This window comes from Physeter macrocephalus, unplaced genomic scaffold (assembly GCF_002837175.3).
Source record: "Physeter macrocephalus isolate SW-GA unplaced genomic scaffold, ASM283717v5 random_51, whole genome shotgun sequence".
Taxonomy (NCBI): Eukaryota; Metazoa; Chordata; class Mammalia; order Artiodactyla; family Physeteridae; genus Physeter; species Physeter macrocephalus.
In genome coordinates this window covers 52,957-74,112 of record NW_021145333.1, presented here as the reverse complement: position 1 = coordinate 74,112, position 21,156 = coordinate 52,957, and the positions used below count along the sequence as shown (strand labels likewise).

General features: G+C 55.2%; 2 protein-coding genes across 2 annotated transcripts in view; one reads left to right on the top strand and one right to left on the bottom strand.

Annotated features, from left to right (window-relative positions):
- ZP1 (zona pellucida glycoprotein 1) overlaps nucleotides 1–19,682 on the bottom strand; it is a 22,011-nt gene extending 2,329 nt beyond the window's left edge. The window contains 16 exon segments of the mRNA XM_055082238.1: nucleotides 894–979; nucleotides 982–1,010; nucleotides 1,013–1,029; nucleotides 1,089–1,293; nucleotides 1,359–1,399; nucleotides 1,401–1,475; nucleotides 3,129–3,211; nucleotides 3,284–3,334; nucleotides 3,337–3,470; nucleotides 3,971–4,030; nucleotides 4,033–4,106; nucleotides 4,424–4,513; nucleotides 4,515–4,564; nucleotides 4,772–4,842; nucleotides 4,845–4,892; nucleotides 19,670–19,682. Of these exon segments, the coding sequence (XP_054938213.1) occupies nucleotides 894–979; nucleotides 982–1,010; nucleotides 1,013–1,029; nucleotides 1,089–1,293; nucleotides 1,359–1,399; nucleotides 1,401–1,475; nucleotides 3,129–3,211; nucleotides 3,284–3,334; nucleotides 3,337–3,470; nucleotides 3,971–4,030; nucleotides 4,033–4,106; nucleotides 4,424–4,513; nucleotides 4,515–4,564; nucleotides 4,772–4,842; nucleotides 4,845–4,892; nucleotides 19,670–19,682 (1,127 nt within the window).
- Nucleotides 17,068–20,988, top strand: PTGDR2 (prostaglandin D2 receptor 2). Its single transcript, XM_028483577.2, has 2 exons — nucleotides 17,068–17,082; nucleotides 19,763–20,988. Exon 2 carries the CDS (start codon nucleotides 19,771–19,773, stop codon nucleotides 20,986–20,988), a length of 1,218 nt encoding a protein of 405 aa, XP_028339378.1. The 5' UTR covers nucleotides 17,068–17,082; nucleotides 19,763–19,770.
- Nucleotides 20,989–21,156: the final 168 nt, after the last annotated feature.

Genomic DNA, 21,156 nt, shown 5'->3' with positions numbered 1-21,156 from the left:
AACACCAGAGACCCCCCCCACAGAAACGAAGACCCAGCACAGTCAAAAATAAATAAAAAAACAAAATTTAAAAAAAGACTGGGAAATATTAAAAAAAAAAAAAATATATATATATATAGAGAGAGAAATCTGTCTATATTAAGGTGAAAGTTTTATATTGTTCAGTAGAACGAAAGTTAAACAGTAGTATGTGGCCTATGGTGCCATTTATAGATTATGTAGAAAAACCTAAATTTACCCTAAATGTATCCATATTTACCTTCCGCAGAAGTTGAGTTATAAAAATTCAAAGCAGAGGGACTTCCCTGGTAGCACAGTGGTTAAGAATCCGCCTGCCAGTGCAGGGGACACGGGTGCGAGCCCTGGTCCGGGAAGATCCCACATGCCACGGAGCAACTAAGCCCGTGCGCCACAACTACTGACCCTGCACTCTAGAGCCCGCGAGCCACAACTGCTGAGCCTGCATGCCACAACTACTGAAGCCCACGTGCCTAGAGCCTGAGCTCCGCAACAAGAGAAGCCACCTCAGTGAGAAGCCCACACGCAGCAATGAAGAGCCAACACAGCCAAAAATAAACTAACTAATTAAAATAAAATTCAAAGCAGAATTATGCTGAACACATCATTTCTAGAGTCAGAGTGAGGCCACTCTGGAACACCACGCCCGGCTCAGGTTAGGGTTGATTGCCTTCACGATCTGGCATTTTCCTTCCTCCTTCTGGAGTGGCTTGCAGGTCGGGGCTCACTGCCCTCCACAGCACTCAGGAAGACCAAGTCCCGTCTGGGGACCTTTGTCCGCATTAGCTCGCAGGGGGCTGGAGGGATTCGCCGACCAGCTCATCCCTGCTTAGCAGATGCGGAGCAGGCAGGAGGAACACATGCTTCTGAGTGGTCCCCTGCGGGCCCTCCAGGAGCCAGTGTCCAGGAGGGCGAAGGTGGCAACGGTGAAGCACTGGTAGTGAGAGTGGAAGGGCAGAGCTACCCTTCCAAGGCCAGCATTCAGGTCCTGAGCTGTCACCGAAAGGACACCTGGGGAGGAGAGAAGTCAAGGAGGGGGAGGGGAGGGGCAGCTCCAGCACCACCGCCACTCACCTGACTGGATGGGCCACTGAGGATACTGGAAGGGGTTGGCGCTGGGAACGGCCCAGTGCTGGTGCAGCACCAGGACCAGAATGGGGTCTGTCCTCTGCAGGAGCCAGACCTCCGTGGGGTCAGACTCCTGAAGCAGCCCCACAATGGGGTGGTCCCCCTCCCTGTGGTAGGAGCTGAAAGCCTTGTCTGCAGGGAGAGGGGCTCATGAACTTCGGTCGGCTGTATGTCCGGGAAGTGGGGGTGGGTAAAGCACAGGGACACCGCACCCTTTTCCCTTGTCGGGCTGTACTGGGTCACAGTGGCTGGGTGGGGGAGGAAAGAGGGACGCCTGGAGGGGCAGGAAGTCACTGGCATTGAAGACACAGTGGATGTGAAGCCTGAAGTCCAAGTTGGAGAGGATGGAGGAGAGAAGACACAGAATCAGCGCATCCAGATTTCTGTACTATGCGGATGCGACATACGAGGCTTGGTCCAGCAGGGCGGATGGGTGCCACCTGCAATCACCTGGGTGACGTTGCCCCATCCTCTGCCCACCACGTCTTGTCTTCTCGGGACGGTTCGAGCCTCCTGTGCCAGGCCATCTTCTAGATGGAGAGGATGGAGCCCCCATGGGGCTGACAGATGCCCACCCTGTTCTGAAAGCTCTGTCATCTCACAGACCCAGGTTTGAATCTTATCAGCATTTACTGGCCGTTTAACCTAAGCCTCAATTTCTTCATTTATACAATGGCGCTGACCCCCTCCCTCCAAAGGCTGTGCTTAAGGATCAAGTGAGGTCACGAGAGAGCGCCCTGGGGTCATCATTGTCCTTGCAGTTGTGGCCGGTCTGCCACCGGGTCCCGTGTGCCTGGCTGGCCTGCGTGGCACTGCACACACCTGGTGGGGGGAGGGGCACGCCGGCACCCGGAGACGTTCTGCAGGAGGAGCTGACCCACCCTACCCCAGCTCCTGAGCGCTCGACCTTTACTTCTACTTGTGGCAGAGCCCTGGGTTTGGGCCTGGGCCGGTGCCCTTGGGGAGGACGTCCTACCAATGGAGACCGGGGCCTGGCACAAAGGAGGTGTCAGTACACACGAGTGATTCCACCCCGACCGGAAGGCCTTTCCTCTGCGGAGCCCTCCAGCTCATTCCTGATGGCCTCCAGCTGTTTCCCCTTATGCTTCCCTTCTGTGGTGAATTCTGGCTAGCTCCCGTAGCTTCTAAATCCTGATGTCCAAAGCATGACAGATTTGTCCCACGGTCCCCCTGGGAATACATAGCATTTTAAAGGAAAAGACATTTGAACCCTGACGCCAGCAGCCTGCCCCAGCCCTCATGGCAGGAAGGGTGGGAAAAAAAGACATCTGGAAACCCACTCAGTGCCAAGCACAGAATTCCTACACCCCCGTGGTTACCATATTAGTTCAGGCTGAGGTTGGTGCCTGGCCCCTGGGGTTCAGAGACAGTCGTGACAAGCTCAGATGTCCTCAGGGGTTACCCCCAGCATCCTGGGTTCCTGGCTCGTTTTGCCACCTGAGTCAGCAGGTGCCGGTGGCTCCTTTCATTGAGGGGTTCTCCCTCAGCTCCTCCCCCACCCCACCCCGTACCCTCAGAGCTTCAGCCCCAGCTATCTTCTGCCTCATCTGCGGCTTTGTAACCTCTGAGATCAGGAGGTGGCAACGGCCAGGCACAGCCTCGGCTTCTTCCTGGGGCCTGGAAGGGGACTTTTCAGCTTCTTGATGCTTCGTTTCTCAGCTTAGTTCCTGGAGGGATTAAGGTGAGGGCTCTCGAGGGCTCCGGCCCTCTCAGGCCCCGCTGTGGCTTCTGCCTGCCAGGCGCGGGCGGGCCAGGTCTAATGCTCACATCAGCTCCGGTTGAGGGGCGTTGCCCCGGCCTGGGGGGCGGGTGGTGCTGGGAAGAGGTAAGTAGCTCATCCGAGGTCACACAGTGGGTGATAGCAGAGCTTGAACATGAACCCAGACGGGCTCCAAAGCCTGTGCTAAGCTCACCTGTGCTCCCTTCACGCCCAAGCCCGCGGCCCAGCCTGTTTGAGGAAGGTGCCGTCCCACGTGATGGAACCCTGTGGCCCCATCCAGATGCCGATGCTGGACAGCAGCTGGTTCTGCTGGGTGCTGTCCGCCTGTAGGAAGAGACAGCTGGGGGAGGCCCTCCCAGGGCGTGGTCATGGGCCCCAGTGTGGCCCCCACTCTACCTGGACTGTGGTGTCACAGCAGGTGAGAGGGCCAGCCACGGAGACCACGGAGGATCCCGCCTCCTGGTTGGGGAGCAGCTGGGGGCAGTGCAGACCAGGTGGATATCGACCAGTGTCCTGCACACCAAGGCTGCTTCTTGGGACACCACCAGGACGAAGTGACCGTTTCCGAAGCACTGGACAGTCGCTGGGACGAAGGCAGATCAAAGAGGAGGGTCAGGGCCTTGGCGTTCAGGGTCCATCATAGACCCAGACACGGTGCGGGGAGGGCCTGGCTGATCGTCAGCATTTGGGGGCTGGCCTCGGAGGGGAGACCTGGCTTCTCTCACTGCCCTGTCTTGCAGTGGTAACTCCAGCAAAGCCTTCACAGACCAGACTTTCTCACGCAGGCAACAGACAGGCGAACTACACGCTAAAAGTAGGGTCACCATTTAATTGATCATCCACGCTGGAATGTTCTAGATCTGCGGGTAGGGGTACATGTAAAGATAGATTAACTGTTATCAGGCTGGGGCAGGTGGCCACCACATCTAAAGATCTCTTCTGCGGTCCGTTCTGGGGGCCAGGCTCTCCTGGGAACGGGGAGTGGAGCAGTTTCATCCCTGGCGGGTGGGGTTCGGGGAGGAAGCCCTCCTATTCCTTCAGCATTCAGGGGACCAGGGCCTTGCTTGGTTTGGAAAGTGGCACCTGTGTTGCCATAGTAACAGAGACCCTCTCTGGTGTTGTCATGACAGCAGCCAGCTGCCGGGCTTCCTTTGAGCTTCTCACTCTGCGGGGGATGTCCCTGGAGGCCACCTGGCACTGTTCCTGAGTCAGAGGGTACCTAGGGCCGGGGACAAGAGTGGTGAGGACGTGAGAAGGAGCCAAGGGGGCCGCAGACCTCCAGGGAAATGGAGGGCAGTGGCCTCGTAGAGCCCAGCAAAGGGCTGTCAGGCCACCCGATCCTCGGGAAGGCTCCCGACAGAGTGTGCGTGCACGGACGACTCCTCCGTACCTACGTAAGCTGGCTTGTCAGCTGCTCCCCGCCGTGTTCCAAGGAGCCCCGCTGGGGTCGAGCCAGGGTGGGTGGGTGGGCCCAGGGACAGTGAGGCAGGGGTTAAACGGGCTAAGCTGTCCTCTGGGGTAGGGCGGAGGGGATGCCGATGAGGGGCAGGAAGTGAGAATGTGGTGGGTGCTGCCAGGCGGGAGTCTGGAGTCCAGGTGTGATCAGGTCTGGGACAGATCAGAGTGACCACTGAGCAGCACAGCTTCCATGAACACCCTCAGGTGGGAGCGCCCATCCTGTAGGAGAGAGGGCGACAGGGGAGCAGCGTCCAGGCAGAGGAGGGTTCAGTGCCCAGGACTTAGTCTGCCTCACCCACCAGCCCACTGAGTGGTCTTGGGTTCCGACGTGTCCCTGGTCCCTGAGGGGCCTCTCTAGCCTGGCACTGTGTTAGGGCAAGCCGGCTCCCAGCCGTGGGGTCTCCCCCAGAGCAGTGAGATCCCTACCTTCTCCAGCACATGGCAGTCTTTGTAATTGGCAGAAAAGACCGCGGGCCCCTGGGGCTTGGCGGTCACCCGTGATAGCAGATGCAGCGGCTGTTCACCTCAGACGGGTTCCCAAATTCATCTGGAATGGGGGAGGGGAGAGAGGGGTGGAGGGAAGGAGTCACGGATGCTGAAGGGTGAAGCCAGAGGCCGTTGGACTCTGCTGAGAAGGCTCCCCACTCAGGAGAAGAAGTACCTCCTAGAGGTCTCCTGGGGGATTAAGGCCGTTAATACCACCGTGGCTCTTACCCATAACAAACACGGAGAACAGACAATTACATACATAACGTGGCCTCCTGGCTGGGATCCTAAAACAGAAGAAGACCTTAGGTAAAAGCTAAGGAAATGGACTTTCGTGATAACAATGTGTCAACATTGCTTCATTAATTGTAATAAATGTACCATCCTCGTGTGAGATGTGTTAATTACAGGGGCAGCTGCGTGGGGTACACGGGGACTCTCTGTGCTATCTTCTCAGGTTTTCTGTAAATCTAGGACAGTTCTAAGAAATGAAGTCTATTAACAACAACGAGCCTGGTTCACAGACAGGGGCGCTTCCCATGCGCCCGGCAGGGTCCCAAGGCCTTGCTTGTATTAGCTCCTTAGGGGCCATCCTCCGAGGCAGGGCCCGTCCCCGTCCTCATCTCCTGGAAGCCTTGGCGCGGGCTCTGGAGGAGCCCAGCTCAGCGAGTCCCCACAGGTCATTATATTTCATAGCAGCGGGGAGAGCACGTGGCTTGGTAGAGTCTGGTTCCAGTCCAGCCCCCTGGTCACTTTCTGGCCGTGACCGGGGACACATCATTTTTCTGAGCTTCGGTTTCCCGTTTGTGGATTGGGGTTGATATTGCTTACCTCGCGGGGTGACGGGAGACCGAAAGAGACAAATACTGGGGGTGATAAGTCATTTGTGATAATGCCTGAACACTTGGTAGTGATCAACTTTTACTGTGATTAGCACCGAGGTCGGGGAAGCTCCGAGGGTTAAGGGCCCTGGGAGCAGAGCAGGTAGAGCCTGTGAACCCAGAGGCAGGGCAGTTTCTGGGGGGGAAGCCTGCCTGGGCAGAAGCGGGGGTGCCGTCGGGGTGGGGGGTATTGTGCCGAAGAGGAGGGAATTTGTGGGGGTGGGGGCAGGGCATAGAGAGGTGGGGAAACATCGGACTTAAGCTAGGCTGGGAAGGGGAGGAGATGTGGCTGGAGGAGGGCAGGGGCTGGTGAGGTGACTTCTTCCTGCGGGATGATGGGAGGTTTTCAACTTTTTATTTTGAAATACTTCCAGACTTACTGAAAAGAAGTTCCATATATCCTTCACCCAGATTTCCTCAAACGTTAACTGTTAACTTCGTTTTACATTTGTTTCAGCGCTCACCTTCTCTCTGATTGTATGTACGCGCACACACACACTCAATTTCTTCCATATAGCATGAGAGAGCTGGCTGCAGACAGTGACCGACTCTGAACACTGCTGTGTGTATTTCTTTACCCCTAGACGCTGCTGTGTGTGTATTTTTTTATGCTTAAACGCTGCTGTGTGTATTTCTTAAAAAACAAGCAACCACAGTCAAAAGATCAAAGTCAGGATATCAACATTGGTATGACACAACTTTCTAATCTACGAACCTTATTCTATTTATCTATTGTCCTCATGCTTTTACAGCAAAGGAGAAAGATTTTTTCCCAGACCAGGTCCAGTCCAAGGTCAGGATCATGTTCCTTGGGCCTCCTCCAATCTGCGACAATCCCTCTGTCTGTGTCTTTCGTAGCGTGAATATTTTCGAGGAGTACAGGCCAGTTATTTTGCAGCACGGCCCTCATTTGGGTTTGTCTCGTGTTTCCCCCTGCTTAGACGCAGTTTATGCATTTTTGGTGGCGTATGGGTTGCTAGGGCCACCATAACAAAATACCAGAGACTTGGTGGCTGAAACAATAGAAGTGTATTTTCTCACAGTTCTGGAAGTTGGAAGTCCAAGGTCACGGTGTCAGGGAGCCTGGCTTCTTCTGAGGCTTCTTCCCTTGACTTGCAGGTGACTGCCTTCTTGCTAAGCCCTCACATGTGCGCATACACCCCTGGTGTCTCTTTATGGGTCCAAAATTCTTCTCCTTCTAAGGACACCAGTCTGATTGGATTAGGACCCACCCTAATAGCCCCATTTTAACTTCCTCACTTCTTAAAGACCCCATCTCCAAACAGTCACATTCTGAGGCACTGGGGATTAGGGCTTCAATATATGAATGGAGGCACAGTTCAACCCATAACAGGCAGCAACACCCCAGAGGTGATGTTGTGTCCTTCTCATTGCATTCAAACCGGAGGCTCATCGGACTGGCTTGTCCTATTACTGCTGATAGATCTTTGATCACTGGGTGAGATGGGGTTGGCCAGGTTTCTCCACTCTACAGCTACTGTGTTTCTCTTTGTAAATAGAAAGTATATTATGGGGAGATATTTTGAGACGACTTAATTATCCCGCCTCCCAGCAAACATTCACCCACTGGTGTGCTGGTTCTCCAAATCCATCATTCCTCTGTCAATACATTGCTTTGCTTTCTATTGTAACAGAGAGCTTTCCCTGATGGGGGGTTTTAGGTGCCAGGGAGAGCACCAGACAGAGGAGTTGAGAGACCTGGATTCTATCCTGCATTCACCTCTCAGGAGCCAAGGGACCTTCCCCATCTGTAAAATAGGCATGGAATTAGATGATACTTAGAGAGGTGTTTTCTAACCGATCACGGACCTTACTCGTGAGGAAGGCGTCTCTCCCATGTCCCTGGAAAGGCAGAGAAAGAGGAGGGGAGCTTCCTCACGGCCAAGGGCAGCAGGATGCCTTTGAGTAAAGTGGCGCTGAGCTGTCCTGGAGAGAGAGAGCCCTGAGCCCTGGATCATGACTCTACATTCTTGCAAAGACTCATGGGGCACCAGAGCTCATCTGCCTGAGGCTGGGTGGCCTCAGCCTGCAGCGGCTTGAAGCAGGGTTTCAGTTCCCAGCCAGGGATGGAAGTCAGGTCACGGCAGTGAGAGCGCTGAATCCTAGTCGCTAGACCACAAGGGAGAAGTGGCCAGTTACAAAGCCCTGGCCCATCAGCTGTGTAGAGACGAATTTCCATATAGAGATGGAAAGTAGTGAAACAAGTGAAGTGTTTATTAGGAGGAAAAGGGTTACCTGTGGATAGACACACGGGCGGGCTGAGAGAGAGAGAGAGTCATGCCCTTGTGGTAGTTTGAATCACTTATATGGGGCATTCCTTCCCGGTTTCCTTCGGCCAATCATCTTGCTTTGCCTGGTTCTGAGGCCATATTTGGTTTATCTCAGGGTCCTCCCACGTATGCACATGCATCTCTTAGCCAAGGTGGATTCTAGCGAAGAGGGCTATGGGTAGGTTGACGTCACTTACTATGAGATGATGCCCCCTCCCTTTTGACCTCTGCGGAGCCTTTCTGCACTTGTATAGTTGGGAAGGACTCCTTGACTTCCAGAATGAGGAATAGGTGGTCTTTTATCTCTTTTCTGGGCACGGCTCAGCCCTTCTTTTGCTCCTCATCTTGGAGTATCGGTCCGCAGGCAACAGACTCTGGCTGCTCAGCCTGGGGCCCATCTATCTCCTGCCTCAAGCCTGAAGCTCCAATGCTCACCCACTAGAGACCTTGGGAAAGTCACCTACCGGCTTGGTGACTCCATTTCCTCATCTGTATAATGGGGCTAATAAGGGTACATAACTTGTAGGGTTGCTCTGGGGATTAAATAAATAACCCATGTAAAGCACTGAGAACAATCTGCATGTGGTAATCATTTGAACGTGATAGTGATGAAAACCACCGTTATTTTTTATGGTTGAGGAGAGAGGGTCAGATCAGGGTGACTTGACTTGGAACCTTGGCTTCCCTCTTGGCCTCTTTCTAAACCTCAGTTTATCTCTTTCTCACCTTTTTAAACTCAGTTCTTTTTATTTTTGAAAATTGGACTTGAGTTTCTGAATCTGTAAAGTGGGATTAAAAATAAGGTCAAGGGACCGCCCTTGTGGCGCAGTGGTTAAGACTCCACGCTCCCAATGCAGGGGGCCCAGGTTTGTTCCCTGGTCAGGGAGATAGATCCCACATGCATGATGCAACTAAGAGTTTACATGCCACAACTAAGGAGCCCGCCTGCTGCAACTAAGACCTAGTGCAACGAAAGAAATAAATAAATATTAAAAAAAAATAAGATCAAAGTCACTGAGGTGCTGAGAATTCCGTGTCAGTTCTCCACCCCATCTGTTTTTCGTTTCCTTTATTTTTGGTCGCACCACAAGGCAGTGGAAATTCCTTGACCGGGGATCACAGATCAAACCCGTGCCCCCTGCAGTGGAAGTGCGGGGTCTTAACCACTGGACCACCAGGGAAGTCCTTATCCCATCTGTTCTGCTAATAAAAGCCAGGGATGGAGGGAGGGTGCCAGTGGAGGAAGGGGCCTTTCTAGGCTGGAAAGATAAGGCTGACGGGGACTGGGATACTGTGATTTATGATAAGAAATATATATTTGGTCTTTGTCCCCATTCTGACAGAGCTCCTAAACCCCCTTGGAATTTCCTGGGAGGAGAGCAAAACAAAGATGTCTTTTGTTATGTTGTTGAGGTTCCTTTAGGAAGGCACCTAGGGATGGGGGCTCGCTGCCAAGGGAACCAACCACATGGTTAGAGGATTAGAACACATCCCCCCTTCCCCACCTCTTGGGAGGGAAGAGGGGCTGGAGATTGAGGTCAATCACCAACAGCCAATGATTCAATCAATCATGTCTATGTAGCGAAGCTGCCATAAAACCCTCAAAGGACGGGGTTCAGAGCTTCCACACTGGTGAACATGTGGAGATCTGGGGAGAGTAGCACCCAGAGAGCACGGGGGCTCTGCGCCCCTCCCATACACCTCACCCTGTGCATCTCTTCCATCCGGCTGTTCCCGAAAATCGTTTCTCTGAGATCTGTGAGCTGTTCTAACAAATTAATCAAACCCAAGGAGGGGGTCGTTGGAACCTCAGATTGATAGCCAGCTCAGATCAGAAGAAGAGGTGACACCTGGACTTGTGATTGGTGTCTGAGTAGGGGGAGGGGACAGTCTTATAGGACTGACTCCTTAACCTGTGGAATCTGATGTTATATCTCCACGGAGATAGTGTCAGAATTGAACTGTAGGCCACCCAGCTGGTGTCACGGGGAAAAAACCCCACACAAAATCATAGGGACCAAAGCATGTACGGGAACCAGCAGGAAGCAGGTCACCTCACCCCAGGGGCTTGCAGACAGACCCAAGGGAAGCCCTGGCCATGGTCCCTGTGTCACAGGGAAGAACAAATCTGACTCCATATTGGATCTGTTTCTTTTGCTTTAACCTTTGTATTCTATTGCTTTTGCTACAAGTTAATCACTAAAGGGATTTTGCCTATAAGCTTAAATTATACATAATGGCCCATCTCTGGGAGCCCTGCCCCCCAGGTAACGAGTGTTCAGCTAAAATCCCTTTGTTTAGCTCACAGGAAACATCCTGACCAAGCAGACCTGTGAATGGCTGTAGGAAAGAAGAAACTAACACATCCCCTCCGGAGTCTGGCTGGAACCAGGAAGCGTTTGACTTTACCCACCCCCCACGCCCCCAACCTTTTAGTATACAAGAAGCCTGAGTTCTAACTCAGGCAAGATGATTCTTTGGGACGCAAGTCCACCATCTTCTGGGTCTCCTGGCTTGCTGAATACAGTCGCTAGGCCTTGCCCCAACAATTGGTCTCGCGGTTTACTGTCCTGTCCTGTGGCAAACAGTATGAACTTGGACTCAGTAACACCTGTGGATCCTGTCGGCTGCAGAGAAGCTTCCCGAAGCTTGTGGAGCATGTTCAACAGCAGAAAGTCCGCCCTACTTATCCCGCAGGGCTGATGAAAATGAACCTCAGAGAGTCCAGTCATCTGGGAAGCGCTGTGTTCTGGTGCTGGAGCACCTTCTTCTTTTTTTTTTTTCTTTTTTCCTGGTTTATTTATTTTTTACTTAGTTATTTATGTGTTTAGGCAGCACCACGTGGCACACGGGATCTTAGTTCCCTGACCAGGGATCAAACCCAGGCCCCCTGCAGTGGAAGCATGGAGTCCTCACCACTGGACCGCCAGGGACGTCCCTGGACCACCTGCTTCTGAGTTCCAGCTCTTCTGCCCCACTGGCTGAGTGGCCTTGGCTGGGCCACTCAACCTCTCTGTTTTCTTCTCTGGGAGTGAGTAGGCTAACAGTCCCTACCTCAGGCTCAGAGGGTGCTGGTGAGAATTAAACTAGCTAATACACGTAAAGTGCTTAGCCTGGTGCCTGGCACATAGGAAGCACCTGGTAAATGTAGCTGTTACTATTTGAAATAGGTTGAGTAGCGGCCCCTCAAAACATACGTCCACATCCTAACCCCCAGAAACTGTGAATGTAAAGCTTGTTTGGAAAAAGGGGCTTTGCAGATGTAATAGAGTTAAGGACCTCAAAATGAGATCATCCTGGATTATCTGGGTGCAGTATATATATATATATATATATATAAAATGCATATAAAATATATATATGTATATATTTTTTGGTGAGGATTAACTGGCATACATGTGGGTCTGAGAAAAGTTATTAGTTAATAATAACAGAAAGTTACTAGTCCCCCAGGGTTGTACCCACCACAGGTGAAAACAGAGTCTGGGAGAATTGCATCAGGCCATGAGTAACAGTGGATCCAGACTGGTCACCATGAGGAACTGGGGGTTCTTCTCGGGCCTAATCTCCAATACTAGAGATTCATTCTGTGCAGCAGACACTCACTGAGAGCCTGCCCACATGTCAGGTCTTCTGCTTGGCTTTGGTGATGAGGAGATAAAATAGGAACTGTCTCTGTCCTCCAGTTGCTCGTGATGAGGGTGGGAAGCAGTTGTGTGAAAGTTGCCATGGAGGGCAGAGGTGCAGGATACGAGGGGAGGCGGGGATGTGGGAGGTAGTGTCTGAAAGGCTCAGCAAAGTCTTCCCAGAGGAGGTAACCTCTGATCAGCGTCTTGAAGGATGACTAGGAGTTCACAAAGAGGCCAAGGGAGGAAATGGTATTCTAGAGCAGGGAGCAAACAGCACAAGGGGACAGAGACAGTCTGGTATGTACAGGGTGTGGGGATGCAGTGATAAATGCTGACTGATGATAGGATGTGATTAGGGAGAAGCAGACATGAAGGTGGAGGCACAGGCAGGGCCAGATCACTGAGGGGCTTATTGGCCATGTGAGGAGCTAAGCCTCCACCTGTGGGTGATGGTGGCTTTAGGGTGCTCCACCCGGGCCTCCCACAAGGTGTCATGTGGGGTCCTGCCCCTCTGCTGTGTGTGGCCAACTCCAGGGCCTCCCAAGTATGGGGGGCTGGAGGGTTCCAGGGCACGCCTCACCTGCTTCCTGTTGTGCATCTCACTTCCTGTTTTATTGACTCTTTAAAGAGGCCAGAAAAGAACATGAAAACCTGTTTCCTAAGGCGGGGCCGGAGGGAGAAAGCCCTTCTGCGCTTGGCCCCAAGGCTGGGGGGGTAGTTGGCCCATTCCCTTGCCTGTTTGTTAAACACGATGCCATGATCATCCTCTTGGGAGCCCAGAGACACTGATGATCACAGAAAGGGGTCTTGCCGTAGAGAATGGACTTGAGGACACGGGGAGGGGGAAGGGTAAGCTGGGACGAAGTGAGAGAGTGGCATGGACTTATACATAGCACCAAATGTAAAACAGCTAGCTAGTGGGAAGCAGCCGCATAGCCCAGGGAGATCAGCTCCGTGCTCTGTGACCGCCTAGAGGGGTGGGATAGGGAGGGTGGGAGGGAGACGCAAGAGGGAGGAGTTATGGGGATATTTGTATATGTATAGCTGATTCACTTTGTTATAAAGCAGAAACTAACACACCACTGTAAAGCGATTCTACTCCAATAAAGGTGTTAAAAAAAAAAAAAGAAAGGGGTCTTGCAAGACGAGTGGGGGAGGGGAAGAGGCATTACAGGCAGCAGCAACGGCGAGTGCAAAGGCGTGGAGGTGAGCAGAGGGGAAGGGGGCAGGGACTGGTGGGCGGTGTGCTGGATCCCGAGAGGACCCCGGAAGGCTGCTTGGAGAGGCTGGACAGTTCCCACAGGCAGCAGAACCCCCGCAGAGCTCTGTGAAACTCTGGTTCGTCTCCTCCAGGGCAGTACGTGTGGTTGCTGGGGAGACAGACCTGACTTTGGCTCTTTCAGGCTCTGACATCAAGTTGCAAGCCACGGAGAAGGCTGTGCTTCAGGGACTATGGCCTGTGCTCTGGGGGTGGCTGCATCCTTCTCCAGGTCCTGTGGGGGGGCGGTCACCGGACAGCCCCCCTCCCCCCCTCCCAGTGCTACCAGGACCCAGCTCCGCTCCCTGCTCCGAGTGCACCAGACCCAAGGAACCCGAGTTCTCCATCCCAGCCAAACCAGCAGCAGCAGCATGCTCTGGGGAACTTGATAGGAATGCAGATGCCCAGGCTGCACCCCCAGACCTGCTGGATCGCACGCACTAGGGGTGGGGGACCCAGCAGTCTGGACGTTAACAAGCCCTCCAGTAGGTTCTGAGGCACATTCAAAGTGGGGCTGGCTGGTCTATTTGCCAAGGCCCTGATGACGTCTCTCTCCTCCAGACTCTGAGCGCCACACGGGCCCAGCTGGCAGCCTGGGTGTCCTCCTGCCTACAGCACCGGCCTGACACTGCGAAGGCCTCCACAGGGTTCTCTGATCGCCATCTTCTCCCGGAGGCGCCTGTCCTCTGCTTTCAGCCAGGGAGCCCCCTCTCAGAGTCCCCACGGCTCACGAGACTTTTCCTCTCAAGTGTCTGGTGCGGAACCCCAGGGCTCGAGATGCCTGATGTCCGGGGAAGAGGCACATCCTCCCCGTGCGCCCCCCTCCCCCAACTCCAACTCCTTCCCGCCCAGGCCACCTCCATGCGGGGCCTGAGGGACTTGTGTGGGAGGCAGGTTTACACCGTGGGAGTGCAGCCAAGGGCCCTACAGGAACAAACATCCCTGCCTCCTTGTTTAGAAAATGCCTTAGGGCGCAGCTCATCTGGAGTACTTTCTTCGTTGGTTTTAGTAACTTTTCATAAGTTGTCCTTGGGGATGGTTGGGAGACAGTCGCCACAGTGATTACAGGATTGGAAACGAGGGTTGGGGGAAGGGGCAGAGGGGTGAACGTTTCAGGTGAGCAGGGCCGCCATCAGGGCTTGTGCAGGGTGTTCACTGCTCAAGGGTACCTGGTGGAGGGGGTGAGGGAGGGCTGAGAGCCAGGAGGAGGGCCGGGCCCCACCCCAAGCCTGATGCCCTAGAGCTAAGGTATGTTATAGGAGGAAAGGAGGGATTCTTTCTTTTTTTTGGGCCGCACCACGTGGCATGCGGGATCCTAGTTCCCCGACCAGGGATCAAACCCATGCCCCCTGCATCGGGAACATGGAGTCTTAACCACTGGGCGGCCAGGGAAGTCCCAAGCGGGGATTCTTTCTAAGCCCAAAGAGAAGTCTGGGTACCACTTTGGGGCAGGGACCATGCAGAAGGAGCCCCTTTAAAACATTCATATTTTATGGCTGTGAAGTTACTTGCCCAAGGTCACCTGCCACACTCCGCTGCCTGCATGGCCCTAGACGATGCCTGTGGCTCAGCAGGTTGGGTGTGGAGGGGGCCGGATGGGGATGAAGGTACTTTGCCCCGAGTGGAGTGGAAACACCCACCTAGGCAGGGCTGTAGGCACTTGTCTTTAGAAGACGGAGACTCTCTGTCACTAAGGGGAAAGGGGACATTACCCTAGTGCTACTGATTTGTTTAATCAAGGCTCTTACTGACCCTCCGTCTTGGATGGCGGAGCAATAGTTTCCCCATCACATTCTGCACTCAGGGTTGCCTCTGTCAGCAAATTTATCCGGTGCCAGGCCCTGTATTAAGTCTGTACCAAAATGGAAGAGTTTTGTAGTCAATCCTATGGGCGTGCCCTGGCCCTGATTTGGGGGTACTGAGTTCTTAACATGTTTTGAGTATTTCCTGGTTGCTGGGATGCTGAGGCTGGAGGGAAGGTCCCTGGAAGCTTGGTCAGCAAACAGGAGTGAACACTTAGGGAAGAGGTCAGTGCAAATGTATACAGTTCAATCATCTCATCCATGGGCTCTGAGCCCAGCCCATTTTATTATTATTATTATTATTATTATTATTATTGGCTGCACCACATGGCTTGTGGGATTTTTAGTTCTCTGACCAGGGATCAAACCTGGGCCCTGGGCAGTGAGATCGTGGAGTTCTAACCACTGGACTGCCAGGGAATTCCCAGCCCATTTAAAATAAAAGCTGTATTGCCTTTTCCCTGCAGCCTATACCCATTTTTCCCCAAGAGGGAAGAAACCTGATTTTTATGAGTACCTACTGTGTGCTGGGTGCTTTGTGAATGAGGACACCTCACTCAGCCTGGGAGGTGACACTGTCGCTCTGGTCACAGATGGCCAAGCGGGGGCCGGCAAGGGGAAGTGGCTTACCTCCCAGCTGGGCCTGCGGGCATCATGGACAGCCAGGCCTGTGTTCTTACCACGGCCCCGCCCTGCCTTCCTGGCCGTAGAGACCCTGGGGCCCCTCACAGACGGGCCCCCCATGCTGCCCGGGTACATGGGAGGAACCGCACTGGTTTCTTTCCTGAGGGTGATGGGGTCAGGGGAGGGCAGTCCAGGACAGTGGACAGACGGACAGGACGCCCTCCTCCTCACTTCTCCTACACACCTGTCGCTCTCAGAAGCACTGCCCATACACACTCGGGCTCACACTTTCTGGCTCACACCTATGTCCCCACGTGCACTTGTACTTGACCTTGGGATTTTGCAAAATCTCCTTCGTAAAGGGAGGTAGGATGAGCTGGGCTGCCGCCAGTTACGTCCAGTCCCCGTCAATGGAGACGGATGTTACTTGAACACCAGTGTGACAACTCACTCTCTAGCTGTCCCCGCCTCCCCCCACCCCACCCCTAAATACACACACACACACACACACACACTCTCTCTCTCTCTCTCTCTCTCTCTCTCTCTCTGGGGCTGACATCTGTTTCCTCCCTCAGCCTCCCTCCGCTGCCTCTGCCTGCCCGCTGCCTCGTGTCTAGCTGCCTCCAGAAGCTGACTGCCTCTGGGGCTGGAAACCTGTGCTCCCTCTGTGCCCAGGTAAGGAGACGGTGGCCCCGGGGCTGGGCAGCCTCAGTGCCCTCTCTGGACCCGGGAGAGAAGGCACAGTTTTATCAGGGGAGAGGGCTGTTACCAGCTAGGATGGCAGAGGGTTGGGTTTACCAGAGACTGGAGGGGACTTGCTGCTCCGAGGAGGAAAGGACTACATTTTCCTAGGGAATAACTAGGCACAGTGGTCAACCATTAAAGCTTCTCTTTCCAGACTCAGGAGCGATCTTGGGGGAGGGTTACACGGGCAGCCCTAAGGTAACTGAGCCAAGGGCACCCAGCCAGGAAGCTGAGGAGCTGGGATTCAAAGCCAGGTCTCTGACACCAAAAGCTGGTGTTCTCTGCCCCCGGCCCTCTGTCAAAATAGGACCTTCGCTGCTGGGCTCCCTGAGAACCCTGGGAGGCTGGGGGCCAGACTCCGTCAGCCAGGAGGCCCATACTGGGTGCCTTGTGAATGAGGATTCAGCCACACTCTGCTTGCCCTCATAGCGTTATACATGCACATGGCTTACTTTGCAAATGTCTTCAGGGGAAATCCTGAAGCAAGCATCCAACACACTCATCAAGCCACTCCAGGATGTTGGCTCCTTAAGTCTGAATACGTGGACAGCCCACATTACTTTCTTTCTTCTTCTTTTCTTCTTCTCATCTCCCTTCTCTTCTTCCTGCCCCATCTTCTCCTCCTCCCTTTCCCCCTTCCCTCCCCTCCTTCTCCCCTCCTCCACCCCGCCTTTCTTCCTAGCCCTCCTCCTTCTCATTTTTTTTGCTTGCCAGATTTGTGAGACTACTTAGAGTGTTGCTGTTTTCCCTGACCCTCAGCAGCTGCCCTGTCCCCAGCTTCCCAGTTGCTTGTGCCTTGCCAAGAACTGGCAAATGCCCTAAGGGAAAAAGTTAGAGAATCAGTTTCATTCCAATGAGCTTCTCTCTCTCTCTCTCTCTCTCTCTCTCTCTCTCTGGGGCTGACATCTGTTTCCTCCCTCAGCCTCCCTCCGCTGCCTCTGCCTGCCCGCTGCCTCGTGTCTAGCTGCCTCCAGAAGCTGACTGCCTCTGGGGCTGGAAACCTGTGCTCCCTCTGTGCCCAGGTAAGGAGACGGTGGCCCCGGGGCTGGGCAGCCTCAGTGCCCTCTCTGGACCCGGGAGAGAAGGCACAGTTTTATCAGGGGAGAGGGCTGTTACCAGCTAGGATGGCAGAGGGTTGGGTTTACCAGAGACTGGAGGGGACTTGCTGCTCCGAGGAGGAAAGGACTACATTTTCCTAGGGAATAACTAGGCACAGTGGTCAACCATTAAAGCTTCTCTTTCCAGACTCAGGAGCGATCTTGGGGGAGGGTTACACGGGCAGCCCTAAGGTAACTGAGCCAAGGGCACCCAGCCAGGAAGCTGAGGAGCTGGGATTCAAAGCCAGGTCTCTGACACCAAAAGCTGGTGTTCTCTGCCCCCGGCCCTCTGTCAAAATAGGACCTTCGCTGCTGGGCTCCCTGAGAACCCTGGGAGGCTGGGGGCCAGACTCCGTCAGCCAGGAGGCCCATACTGGGTGCCTTGTGAATGAGGACACCTCACTCAGCCTGGGAGGTGACACTGTCGCTCTGGTCACAGATGGCCAAGTGGGGGCCGGCAAGGGGAAGTAGCTTACCTCCCAGCTGGGTACGCGGGCAGCATACCCGGTCCCCAGGGCACAGCGGGATGTGCTGTCTGAGAATCCCTGTGGGACTTAGATGGGGCTAAAGGGAATGTTTCAGCACAGAGAGGGGATGGCTCATGTGTGTTTGCTGGGAGTGGAGTTCTCTCCCTTCCACTGCAGCTGAGGGACGCTGGGCAAGTTGCTGTGCTTCTCTGAACCTTTGTTTCCTCTTCTAAAAAATGCGGTCTTACAGGGTCATTGTGAAAGTAATCGCTCTGCAGACTCTAGAGCTTGGGAAATGTGAGCATTTTCGGGGAGCTGGGGACAACAGCTCCTCTCCCCCGACCTGCGTGTCCCCAGCTCCAAGCAGCTCACCTGCCAAGGAAATTCTAGTTTGATATCCGGCACCCTCACCCTACGAAGGACCGTGGTCCCTGGAGAAGGGTGTGGATTTTCTCATCCTGGCCAACAGTGCCTCCCGTGGAAAGACGAATGCTGAAGAACACCTCCCCCTCCCTCCCCCACTTTCCTCTCTTCTTGCTCCATCATCTCGTGCTTAGAGCAGAGGGAGAGGAAAGAGAACAGGCTGAGTGCTAAACTGTCTCCTCCCCACGCCTGTGTTGTTTGGGAAGCTTTGGGTAAGTGATTTATTAAACACCTGAGTTTCAGTTTCCTCATCTGCAAAACAGGATGGAGAGAAGTACCAGCACTTTTCTTCCAGAGCTGAGAGCAAGAGAGTACCTATGTAAAGGATCTACCACAGTCCCTGGCATGTCATGGGGGGCCCAGGACAATCTGAGTTCCCAACCCCTGCTATCTGTCGGTCCCCACCTCCTGCAGGCAGCCTCCCACCCTGACCTCCTCTGCCCTCACTGATCTCCACTGGCTCCACATCAGATGGTCTCGGGTTCTTTTTTTTTTGCTTTTTAAAATAAATTTATTTATTTATTTTGGGCTGCGTTGGGTCTTCGTTGCTGCGCGCGGGCTTTCTCTAGTTGCGGCGAGCCGGGGCTACTCTTCGTTGCGGCGCACGGACTTCACATTGCGGTGGCTTCTCTTGTTGCGGAGCACAGGCTCCAGAACGCAGGCTCAGTAGTTGTGGCACACGGGTTTAGTGGCGTGTGGGATCCTCCCAGACCAGGGCTCGAACCCGTGTCCCCTGCATTGGCAGGCGGATTCTTAACCGCTGCGCCACCAGGCAAGTTCCGGCCTCAGGTTCTTGATGAGGCTGTGGGTCTGCACAACTGGCCAGGGGCTGGCTTCTCCAGCGCTTAGCTGAGTAGTTGCTCAATAAATAGCTGTGGGATGAGTATGAACAGGGCTGGGTTTCCTGGGGCTGGCAGAGCGCCTGTGGCTTCCCCTGAGCAGGGGAGAGGTCTTTTGGCCCTACTGGGCCTCCAGAGCCCAAATCTGGTAGTCCCTTCTGCCCAGCTCTCTCTCTGCTCTTATCTTATTTCCTCTTAAACTACCAAAGGAGGGGCAGGCTCCACTGTTTGCAGTCAACACACCCAACCAGCCACCACTGTGGGAGCGAAGGGCCACAGGACGATCTGCAGAGAGGCAAGGGCTGGGGGTGCCGTGGGTGGGTGCGTGGGTGGGTCATCCCTTAAATGCACGGACTCTGCCTTCCATCCCCATCCTCCAGCCCAGCTGAATCCTCCTGTCCTTCAGGGGGGCCTCGCTCACACCCCAGTGCTCTGAGGGTTGGGAAAAGGAGTCCTTCACGGCCTGACCTTGGTTCCTATTTCTCCAAGTGATCTTAGCCCATCTGCTTAATGATAATCACAACGCCATTGAGGCAGTGCTTACCGCATGCTTACTCTTGCTTGAAGTGCTTATACATATTATTAACTCATTTAATTCAACAACCAACAACCCTATGACCTAGATCCTGTTATGACTGCCATCCGTGTTACGGAGGAGCAAACAGGCTCAGAGAGGTTAAGTGTATTGCCCAAGGGTGCACAGTGAGCAGGTGGTGGGGCTGGGATGTCGTCCCCCCACCTTCCTGCCCTTTGCTCAACCTCACTGACCCCCAGGGGCCTCACCTGTAGCCGTCATGGGTCAGAGTCCCATCTCCTGGCCAGGGTCGTCCGCCGCCTGGCACTGCCCACCAGCGTGCCTCTTTCTCTCCACCGCAGAGCCCACGATGTCGGCCAACGTCACGACGAAGCCCCTCTGTCCCCTCCTGGAGCAGATGAGCCGCCTCCAAAGCCACAGCAACTCCAGCATCCGCTACATTGACCACGCGTCAGTGCTGCTGCACGGGCTGGCCTCGCTGCTGGGCCTGGTGGAGAACGGACTCATCCTCTTCGTGGTGGGCTGCCGCATGCGCCAGACCGTGGTCACCACCTGGGTGCTGCACCTGGCACTGTCTGACCTGCTGGCCGCCGCCTCCCTGCCTTTCTTCACCTACTTCCTGGCCGTGGGCCACTCCTGGGAGCTGGGCACCATCTTCTGCAAGCTGCACTCCTCCATCTTCTTCCTCAACATGTTCGCCAGCGGCTTCCTGCTCAGCGCCATCAGTCTGGACCGCTGCCTGCAGGTGGTGCGGCCCGTGTGGGCGCAGAACCACCGCACGGTGGCCATGGCCCACAGGGTATGCCTGGCGCTCTGGGCCCTGGCCGTGCTCAACACCGTGCCCTACTTCGTCTTCCGGGACACCATCCCGCGGGTGGACGGGCGCATCATGTGCTACTACAACGTGCTGCTCCTGAACCCCGGGCCCGACCGCGATGCCACGTGCAACTCGCGCCAGATGGCCCTGGCCGTCAGCAAGTTCCTGCTGGCCTTCGCGGTGCCGCTGGCCATCATCGCCTCGAGCCACGTGGCCGTGAGCGCGCATTTGCGCCACCGCGGCCGCCGGCGGCCCGGCCGCTTCGTGCGCCTGGTGGCGGCCGTGGTGGCGGCCTTCGCGCTCTGCTGGGGGCCCTACCACGTGTTCAGCTTGCTGGAGGCGCGGGCGCACGCGGACGCCGCGCTGCGGCCTCTCGCGTGGCGCGGGCTGCCGTTCGTCAGCAGCCTGGCCTTCATCAACAGCGTGGTCAACCCGCTGCTCTACGTGTTCACCTGCCCCGACGTGCTGCGCAAGCTGCGGCGCTCGCTGCGGAGCGTGCTGGAGAGCGTGCTGGTGGACGACAGCGAGCTGGGCGGCGGGGGCAGCAGCCGCCGCCGCCGCCGCTCCTCCTCCACCAGCACCTCGGCCTCCTCCTTCTGGCTGGGCGGCCGCCGCCTGCCCCCGCTCGGGCCCGCAGGCCTGCGCGGCTGGCTGCGGGGTGGCCGCGCGGCGCCCCCGCAGAGGGACCGGGCCCGATCCCAGGACGAGCGGGGCCCCCTGAACCGGGCGCTGCGCACCACCTCGGCGTAGGAGGCACGGGCCGGGGATCGCCAGGCTCGGACCATTCTCCCCCCGCCCCCGGGAGGCAAGGGCAGGGAGCGATCGCGCGCGGCAGCTTCCCCAGGGCCCGGACGTTTAGTCGGAGGCTAAGGAATCTGCATGTTCAAGCGCCCCACGTGACCCAGTGACTCCTCTTCA

Excerpts from the sequence above, each read along its gene's own strand:
- PTGDR2 (XM_028483577.2), top strand. The coding sequence starts at position 19,771 with ATGTCGGCCAACGTCACGACGAAGCCCCTCTGTCCCCTCCTGGAGCAG.